Source organism: Dama dama, chromosome 5, assembly GCF_033118175.1.
Source record: "Dama dama isolate Ldn47 chromosome 5, ASM3311817v1, whole genome shotgun sequence".
NCBI classification, from domain to species: domain Eukaryota; kingdom Metazoa; phylum Chordata; class Mammalia; order Artiodactyla; family Cervidae; genus Dama; species Dama dama.
The window spans coordinates 125,095,556-125,104,719 of NC_083685.1; the positions used below are offsets into that span (position 1 = coordinate 125,095,556).

A 9,164-nucleotide genomic window follows, 5' to 3' on the forward strand; every position below is an offset into this window, starting at 1 on the left:
CGTGGAAAAGAGCCTGGGTTTCCATCACGTCCCCCAAAGGGAGCCAAAGCTGCCTGAGGCGGAGAAAGGCCCCAAGACCCAAGTCCCTCCCGCGGGCTTCCTGCGTCCGGGGATTAGGAGGCACAAAGGGCGGGCAGGGAGAGGGCCCAGATGGCAGGGGTAGGGACTAAGCCGCCGACGTAACTCGCTCCGGCCCCCGCGGGCGCGCGTCGCCGGCCTCTCCGGCCAGGAGCCCTACACGTGGGGCCCAGGCCCCGGGGGCTCTGTCTCCGCCCGCAGTGACCCTCGCACCCAGCCGGGCCGAGCACCTGTTCCGCGGCTCTACCAAGCCAACACGATTGTGCAAGCCCGAAACTCAAATTCTGTGATCGCGGGCGGATCCGGCACGGAAAAGTTCCCAGCCGCACTTTCTACAGGTGTCTGTCTCTCAGACAAGCGGAGCGACGGGATCCCGGGAGAGGCGAGCGGACTCGCGCGCAGCCCTCCCCGCCCGGGGAAGCCAGGGATCCCGGCCCTCCCTTGCCTCCCTGCTCGGGCTGGCGGGCGCCCCGAGGGGGCGGCCTCGGCCAGGTGGGCCCCGGCCCGCACCTCACCTGGAACCCCAGGCCGGCCCCCGCCCGAGGCCTCCGAGTCTTCCTTCGGCACCCGCCGCCGGCTCCGCTCGCTCCGCCGCGGGCCCGCGGGCTGCTGGGCGGCAGCCTCCTTCCTGCTCACCTCCGGCGCGGCGAGCAGGGGGCGGGGCCGCCGCTATTTACATAAAGGGCGAGCCGGCCGGGAGCGCCAGGCCCCAGCGGCCCCGCCCCCCGGGCCTGGCCCCGCCCCCGGCCGTCCACGGCCGTCCAGGCGGAGGCGCCGCGCCGGCGCCCTCGGATGGGCGGGGCTGCGCTCGGGCCAATCCGCGGCTCCGTCCCGCTCGGGGGCGGGGCCCCGGCCCGTGTGAATATGCACGAGGCACTGCCGGCCCGCCCCCAGCCTCACCTGCGCGCACCTTGGACCGCAGGACTGCCGCGCCGCGCCCAGTGTCCCGCCGCCTCCTGGAGGAGGAAATAGTTCCCGGAACGCGCGCCTGCCCCGGGCCACCTCCCAGGCCCGGCAGCAGAGGGGAGCGGTCCCTCCCACGACCCGGCCCCGGGCTGCCCCGGAGGGAGGGGCAAAGCCCTGCCTGCTCTTCCTGAAAGCGCCCAACCCCAGCAGGGAGGAGGACCGGCGGACACAGGGCCAAGTTTCGGGACCGAGAGCTAGGTGCTTTGGGAACAGGGGCGTCGCCGAAGTACCTCCTCTCCGGGCGGGCCCCAAGCCTGAGCCCTCCTCCAAGTTGCCGACAGCGGCAGCAGCAGCAACCGGAGTTTTTAGCACAACGAGGGAAGGGAATTGGAACGACGAGAGGGGAGAGGAACGGGGGGGGCGGGAACGGGGGCGGAGGCCAGGCCCGAGGCCTGGGCGTGGATGGCACGCTCCACCGCACAGTTTGAAACGACTAGCGTTCGAGCCACGCCGACGTGGCGCCTCTCCGCCACCCCTCTACCCGGAGCCGGCTGCGTTCTGGGAAGAAACGGTGGAGTGCCAACCTCCCACCTCGGACTACCCTTCTGAAAACCAAACTAGAGGTTAGTGACTTCCCGGAAAAAGGCTTGGGGTCGCACTTCTGCCCTCCAGTGGGCTGCTTCTAGCTCTTGCACCAGAGAAAGCAGCGCTGTGGGTGGGGAGGGCCTGGGGGCCAATTCGACGGACGAAGGATGGTGGGGTAGGGAGGACTCGTCCAGTAAATCCAGCCACAGCAGTAAAAGGATATATATATATATATATATATATATATATTTTTTTTTTTTTTAATGGCTTTGGCTTTATCGCATGAAGCAGGCACCCTCTCATTTAAAGGCACAGAGTCTTCTCTTCTGCCCCACCTCGCTGGCCTCTTGGAATCTAGTCCTGAATTCCAAGGGGATTACTGCAAGGCAGCAGTCTCAGACCTGGGGCTTGGAAGCGCTGCAGCGGCCAGGTAGCGGGGCAAGGCTTTGCTCTCCTGTGAGCGTCAGACACCCAAGGCCAAGGCCCAGACTAGCCTCTGAAGCTACAGGTCAGAGTCTGGGTGTAGGAGGCAACTGCGATGGTCCCTGAGAGTGGACAGTCCAGGTCCCCCAGGGCAGACCCCAGCTGGGTGGTCAGCGTTCCAGATCCCTGGGCAGCGTGAAGTCCCTGAAGCTGTAGAAGGAGATGTCTCCATGATCCACTAGGGCAAAAATCAGAGGGACATCCCCGCTCTGGTAGGACAACCGCTTGAGGGTGCAGAGGTCTGGGACTGGCTCATCAGATCTGCAAGAATCAAGGTTAGACTAAGACCTGGACAGAGCCCACCCATAAGCTTTGAAAAGCCAGCCCTCCTAAACTCCCAGGGAAGGCCAATGTATGACAGGAGTTGGGGGGACAAGAAGTCTGGCCCCGAGCTCTCATGTCTGCAAACCGCACAGTTCTGATTCTCCAAGTAACATCCAGAGCCCTGGTTGGGTAAGGAGACTGGGAATAGTGAGGGTCTTGCCTCTCTTTTAGCCCGGAAACCCCTCGTTCACATCCTTTTGCTGGCTGAGCCTGGAACTGAAGTGGCCCAAGAGAGAAGCTACTCAAAAAGGACAGGAGTGAGCTGAGGATGAGGAAGCTTGGGTTCCCGTAGCACTAACTGGCTGTGTGACCTCTCTCTGGACTGCTCGTTCTTCTCAGGGACTGAAGACTAGCAGGGGAGGGGGGGCATGGAGGGGACGTCCACGTGATTTACAAGAGGACTCCCAGCCGCGATCACTGGTCTCGTACCCGCTAATGCACAGCCGGACATAGGGCTTGCCAGGGTTATTCTTTCGGAAGGTGGCCACGGCGTCAGCCTGGTAGACATCAAAGCTGATCTCCAAGCCCCCGGGCTTCTCCAGCAGCCTGAGGACAGAGTGAGAAACCTTAGGAGACAGGGGCACTCCTCTCACACCTTTTCTTTCCATACCACCTTTTTCCTCCCCCAGTTTCAGGGAGCAGCCTCCTCCAGGCGGTGACCCTATCTCAGAACCAGTGGGATAAATCATCAGTCTACTTGGCTCCTACTCCCGCGGACACACATGAGTATTATTACCAGGGTAGGGGCCCCTGAAATGATCCCCCAGCTCATGCCCAACCTCAGGAGTCAAATCCCAGCTGCCAACTCCTGCTGACGCCCCAAGTACTATAGACGTGGGCACTACCTGGAGACTCACCGGGCACCTCCATCAGCAAGGTGTGTCGTCTGCATCACAGAGATCTGCTGAAGGACTGTGGCTACAAGGATGGTGAAAACAAGGCACTGGTGAAGAGAGTCAACCATCCAGACCCCCTGACATCTCTGAACCTGCCATCTTGCTCGGGGTTGCCAGATTTTTTTAAGTATAGGTATGTCTCATGCATGGAGAAGGAAATAGCAACCCACTCCAGTATTCTTGCCTGGACAGAGGAATCTGGCGAGCTCGTCATGGGGTCACAAAGAGTTGGACACAACCGGGCAACCAACACACACGTCTCATGCAATATTCGAAACATACTTTTACTAAAAAAAGTTGTTTATCTGAAATTCAAATTTAACTGCTCTGGCAACCCCACTCTAGTTCCTTAAGGATTGTAGTCCTGAATTCATTAGCACTGTTCTTGTCTTATTCTCTACTTTTAACAAGTGGGGTATATAGGAGACCTTCCTTTTATTTGGCCAACATATCACCCCCTTGCTCCCCTCTAACAGAGGTGGGAGAGCAGGGGGCCACAGCCATCCACATGCATCTCTATAATTTTAAGGATGCGGTTGTAATTTACATTCCTCCTCACCTCTTCTCGGGCACCGACCAGGCTGTTTCTAAACCTTCCCACGAGCCTCTTTGCTGCTTCCCAGAGCGGATGATCCCTGTGGGTTCCACTCCACCCACCGCTCTCTCCTCCCCCATCTTTCTTAAGCCTCCATCAGCCGTAGTCAACGCATGCCGCTTTTAAAGGCCTGTGATTCCCAGCTGCCCGTGGCCCGTGGCAGGGCGACAGGTACCTGGGGAGGCAGCCCGGCCGGGGCTCAGCAGGGGGGTGACAGGCTGGCCCCACAGGTGCGGGGGGCGGCTCTGGGTCTTCTGCAGGTGCCGCCGTTGCAGCAGCTGCTTGTACTCCTGCCAGCCGGAGCAGCGCTGCACCTCGGGGTCAGTGTTCACATCCTCTCGGAAGTGCTGGGCCTCTGCCTGTCGCTCCCGTTCCCGCCGAGAGAGCTTCTCCTTGCGCTGGTTGAGCCTCTGGCACCAGGACTCGGCGTCCGTCTCCCGTCCAGCCACGTTGGCTGGGAGCAGCTCGGGGGCGGGGGCGAGCAGGAGGGTGTGGCGGCTGTCCGCAGCCATGTTGGGGAAGGAGATCTGCTCAAAGTTCCAGCGGGGCTTACGAGCCCCCATGACCCCGTCCTCTATTTTGCCATTCTCTGGGCTGCATTGCGGTCCCTCCCTGCCCAAACTAGGGCAGGGCTCCAGGGACCCCAGAAGCTGAAGGGGGCCCACGGGGCTCTTTACGGGGCTTGACTCCTGGGGTTCGTCCTCTGGGCAGCAGCTGTTCTGGTTCTGGGGAGGTGGGCTGCAGGTTGCCGGGCTCTCGGGTGTCCCATCCATCTCCTGCAGAGGGTTCTGCAGGGCCTTGGGCTTCTTATTAATGGACCTGAGGGACGAGGGGAGGAAACGCAGCCCATCTGCTCTTGACTGCTGAGGTCCACGTGACCCCCACAGGCCCTACTGCCTCCCTGAGCCCCCACTGGGAGCCGCCCCAGCCCAGCTCTTAAGCCCAGCCAGTCTCCAAGGTCCCAAACACCAGCACTTCCACAGAACTCCCCCTGCGGGGTGGCCACTCGGGGAGCATTACTGAGAGCTGGAGCTCCTCCTCTTCCTCTTGCCCTCCAGGCACTGGGCACCGCCGTCTAAGTTCAGCTGCCGCTCGTAAGGGGACAGGACGGAGCTGTGGGTGAGAATGGGGTGGGGAGCGGGCAACTGATCCACCTCCTCAGTTTGCTGCTCCCCTTCGAATGTGTGAGGGACTGGCCCAGAGTAAGTCAGTGGGCCAGGGCTAGAACCTTAACCAAGGGCTGGAGCCGCAGGCAGACCCCACACAGAGTAACGGGGGCAGACACAGGGGCCTCCCTGTGCATCTTTGTCCAGGTCTCTGGGTCTCATCAGTGGCACCTTTGAACAGAGTTTCCCTGACACCAGGGCTCCTACAGAGCCACCAATAAATAACACTGGTGAGAAAAGTCAGGAGGACTGGAAAACTTGGAAAATAAGGAAAAATGAAAATAAAACCCATGGATTCCACCGTAACATTTTGTTTCCTACAAACACACATATTGACTGTCTTTCTCCATCAAAAATGACACTGTGCTAACATACTGCTGTTTGGTCCTTTTTTTATACTCAACAATACATCATGGCCCTTTATTATAGCATTCATCCCCGCCATGATTTTTCTTTTTTTTAAAGGCTGTGAAGCTGTACTGTCCATTATAGTAGCCCTAGATACAAGGGGCTGTTTAAGTTAAATTTAAATCTATTAAAATTAAAAACTCCACAAGCCACATATACTGGACAACACAGACATAGAATATTTTTGTCACTACAGAAAGTTCTATCAGATAGTGCTGCTCTAAGGGATAAACTCTAATCCGTGTGACCATGTTTTCCCTGTTTGGCTTATAGGAGGTTTCCAAGATCACTGATTTTGCAAAGTGATGGTGTTCTGTGTAAGCACCCCTAAACACAAGTCCTGGGGGGTGGTGCTTTTGTCCTCTGCTATTCCTCAGCAGCCAGCACAGGGCCCGCGCCAGTAAAGGGTCAGCGTGTGCTTGGTCGCTGGGGACTAGGATAAATTCGAGGGAAATAAGACAGGGATTTACCTTGGTTGGAATCGTCGAACCACATAGCCAAGTCTCTTCAAGTGGCTGAAGACCTCAAAAAAAGAAACCAGAAGTCAGAGGTCCACTTCTGAAAACAAACTGTTCTCCAGACAGAAGCCATTCACCACACCCCCAGATGCCAAACCCTGGTACCGGCAGGACCATACTCTCTAATAAACACCCTCCCCACACTGAGGTCTCAAGTCTCTGAGTTCCTGTCTCTCACTTGCCTTACTCTGGGCACAAATAACAGCAGTTTCTTGATTTAAACGCAAATCTCAAAAAGCTCATAGCTGACGGACCAGGAAAAAAACTGTAAGCTGGAATATTTTGATACCAAAGCTGTCACGAGTGAAGCTCCTGACTACAACACAGACAAGACAGCAGAAGGAGATGGACATCTGGCCACCCCACAACACTTCCAAAGATGGGTGGGTTTTTGGATGAACCGCATGTTCCTCCACGTGGCCCTGCATACATATATGAGCAATGTTCACAGTTATGCCCCAGCTTGCTTGATCTCTTAGTAGCATTCAACATAGCCAAGCATGTCTTCCTGAAAAGACCTTCTTGTGGTCTCTGTGATGCCACCTCTCCAGGTTTTCTGCATTGCTGGACACTCCTCATTTCCCTTATCTTCCCCCTGACCTCCTCATGTTAGAGTGCCCCAGATTTCAGACACAGGCCTCTACTCTAGCCACACCTCCCTACAGCCCAGTGGAGTCTGAAATACCCATGCCATCAAGATCTCCACATTTATGTCTCTGGCCTTGAGCCCCTCCTCCTCTGTGTTTTTCCTAGCACTCAACTGTGAAGTCAGCCATCCATTTGCTTTCTTACCTATATATTACCCAAGTGCCACCACTAGGATATAAGCCTTTGCCAGTCTTGTAGCCTCAACACGTGGCTCTGTGTCCAGCACCTTGTTGTTTAGTCACTAAGTTGTGTCTGACTCTTTTGTGACCCCATGGACTGTAGCCCGTCAGGCTCCTTCTGTCCATAGGATTTCCCAGGCAAGAATATTGGAGTGGGTTGCAGTTTCCTTCTCCAGGGGACCTTCCCGGTTGAACCGGAGTCTCCTGCATTGGCAGGTGGCTCATTCCCACTGAGCCACCAGGGAAGCTCTTGTAGGTATAAAGAGTGGCAGATACCTGGTACTGCAGGAAAGTCACCGTATCCTCAGTCAGCAGCAGCTGGTAGGCTTCTTGGATAGACAGTGGCAGGTCTTGGTGGAAGAGGTGGATGGAGCCCTGAAAGTGCAGCCCACAGCTCGGCTTCTGAAGCCTCCCTGCGGTGGCACCGCCAAGGGAGCAACTTCCCCACTCTGCTATCTGTGTGCTACACCCTCCCACCCATCACGGCAAGAATCAGGCCGGCCAGGAAGGGGAGGGGGGAGAGGGAGGCAGCATCACTAACAGACTGGAAAGCCTGCTCCCTCTTCTGCTCTAGAAATCAGGTTACAAGCCCCCTGAATAGTCGGTTGTAGATACTTTTTCCCCCAGTGGAAACGTCCTTCCGGTTCCTTGGTCACAATCCCCTCTCCACTCTCCCAGGACCCCCACTCACACATTCCAGCAGATACAAGGCCTCTTCTGGGTGAAGCCGCTGCCGGCCCTGCTCTGAAAAGCCCATGGTCTGCCAAAATTTACCCTGCGGGGGACCCAGAGCAGATGTCACGAAGGAACCCGGGAAGGCAGAGGAGGCGGGTCCCCGGTCTCTGAGCCCCGCCGCTCACCGCAGGAGACTTCAACTCCACGAAGCCTTCTTCTGGTCTCCACTCGGCGGCCACCAAACTGCCCCTGGCGAGGAGCGGGGAGACGGGTCCGTCTCAAGCCCACCCGAAGAGATTTACGGGATCCAGCCGCCCAGCCCGCCCCGGCTCCGCCCCCGCCCCGGCCCGCCCCCCTCACAGGCGCTCCACGCGCTCCTCGGCCAGCAGCTGCCAGAGCTCCTGGCGGCACAAGCGCAGCCTCTCGGCCTGGGCCTCCGAGCCGTCGGGGAGGAAGTCCTTGGGGCCATGCGAGCGCTGGGGCAGCTTCTGGGACCGGGAACGTGCGGCGAAGAGCTCCGGGGCACTGGGGGCGAAAGGGCCGCGGCGTTAGCGCCGCGCAGTCGGGGCCACTCGGCCCAGGCTGAGGATCCCCGGCCCGGGTACCCCGGGCCCTCTCCCGCGCCCACCCCGCGGCCACGGCGCCCGCCCCCAACCCCTAGGCCCGGCCACGCCGCACCTGAGCACGCGCCCGGCCGGAACCTCCACGGAGGCCGACTCGGGCTCGGGATCCATCGGGTGGGGCTGGCCTACGATGCGCGCGCACCGCCTTGCCCCGCCCACCGCCGGTAGTCCGCGCGGCCCTAGCGCGCGCGGTTCCCACAGCCGCTCCCCGGGGCTCCGGTCCACCCACCTGCTTCCCACCTTCCTGGGTGTCCTGGGTCCTAGCGCCCGCCGACAAATCTGAGTCGCGATTACTAGGGGGCGGAGAACTTGCTAGTTTCTGGATTTGTAGGAGCTCCCCCTCTCCTATCCCCCGCCCGCCTCTGGGGCTCCTCTCTAGTAGTTCTCGAGGAGGCTGGCGTTTGAAAGCGTCGTATGAAGAGTTATAAGCGTGACCCTCCCCTCCGCAACCCCGGACTGCTTAGTCCGCATCACCCAGGCTGGACCGGGAGGAAGAGGGGAGGGGGTTAGAGAAGGGAGAACGCTGGGTTCCCCAATTCAGCTTCGCACACTGAGGGCCACCACGGGCCGCCAGGTGCAGGCTAGGGGGGCCCGCAGTTCTTTCAGGTCCTTCCGCTGGGTCCCTGCCTGGGGGCTCGGAAGCCGGGCTTCCAGGGCTTGGGGGGGCGGCGGCAGGCGCTGTCCGACCCACGGCGGTGCTGAAGCGCCACCCCAGCCGGTCGTTAGCGCCTCCCGGAGCCTGGGGTCTCCGCCGCCGCCGCCTCGGGCCGTCCCCACACGGCCCGCTAGGTGGCACCATCGCCCCGACCAGGGGCCGTCGGCCTGTGACTTCGGGTCGCAGGCGGCGGTCGCTGCGAGAGTCCCGGGAAGGACGAGGGGCGAGGAAGAAGAAAGTGGGGGGGCTCCCCAAGTGGGATTCCTGACTCTCGGTTCCCGGCTCCCGTCACATCGCGTCCTCTCTCGCACCCCGTCACACACAGGGTGTCTCTCCTGTCCGTCTGAACTCCAGAGCCCCAGGTCGCGCCCGGGCTCCAGTCAGGATGCCGAGGATCGCTCTCTAGTCCCCGCCTCCCTCCCCGC

At 59.8% G+C, this 9,164-nt stretch overlaps 2 protein-coding genes across 4 annotated transcripts in view; both read right to left on the reverse strand.

Annotated features, from left to right (window-relative positions):
• LLGL2 (LLGL scribble cell polarity complex component 2) overlaps positions 1–723 on the reverse strand; it is a 33,913-nt gene extending 33,190 nt beyond the window's left edge. Inside the window, exon 1 of the mRNA XM_061144826.1 lies at positions 594–723. The gene's annotated coding sequence lies outside the window, so the exon portion shown is untranslated. The remainder of the gene's footprint in view (positions 1–593) is intronic.
• A 1,104-nt stretch (positions 724–1,827) lies between these two features.
• TSEN54 (tRNA splicing endonuclease subunit 54) lies at positions 1,828–8,208 on the reverse strand. 3 transcript variants are annotated; one of them, XM_061144827.1, is made up of 11 exons: positions 8,140–8,208; positions 7,822–7,986; positions 7,647–7,710; positions 7,478–7,561; positions 7,063–7,161; positions 5,912–5,964; positions 4,888–4,980; positions 4,043–4,686; positions 3,234–3,294; positions 2,806–2,922; positions 1,828–2,313 (listed from the first exon to the last, which is right to left on the reverse strand). In XM_061144827.1, the coding sequence occupies exons 1-11, from the start codon at positions 8,193–8,195 to the stop codon at positions 2,163–2,165; spliced, it is 1,587 nt and encodes a 528-aa protein (XP_061000810.1). In that variant the 5' UTR covers positions 8,196–8,208; the 3' UTR covers positions 1,828–2,162. The 3 variants fall into 3 exon arrangements, with proteins under 3 accessions (XP_061000810.1, XP_061000811.1, XP_061000812.1); XM_061144828.1 differs by lacking the exon at positions 7,478–7,561; XM_061144829.1 differs by lacking the exon at positions 1,828–2,313 and having other exon boundaries at positions 3,222–3,294.
• Between the last annotated feature and the right edge of the window lie 956 nt (positions 8,209–9,164).

Excerpts from the sequence above, each read along its gene's own strand:
- TSEN54 (XM_061144827.1), bottom strand. The coding sequence starts at position 8,195 with ATGGATCCCGAGCCCGAGTCGGCCTCCGTGGAGGTTCCGGCCGGGCGC. Across the intron at positions 4,981-5,911 it reads GTTCGACGATTCCAACCAAG|CTCCGTCCTGTCCCCTTACG; the intron begins GTAAATCCCTGT and ends TCTCACCCACAG. Across the intron at positions 3,295-4,042 it reads CGGCCGGGCTGCCTCCCCAG|CCACAGTCCTTCAGCAGATC; the intron begins GTACCTGTCGCC and ends CCATCCTTGTAG.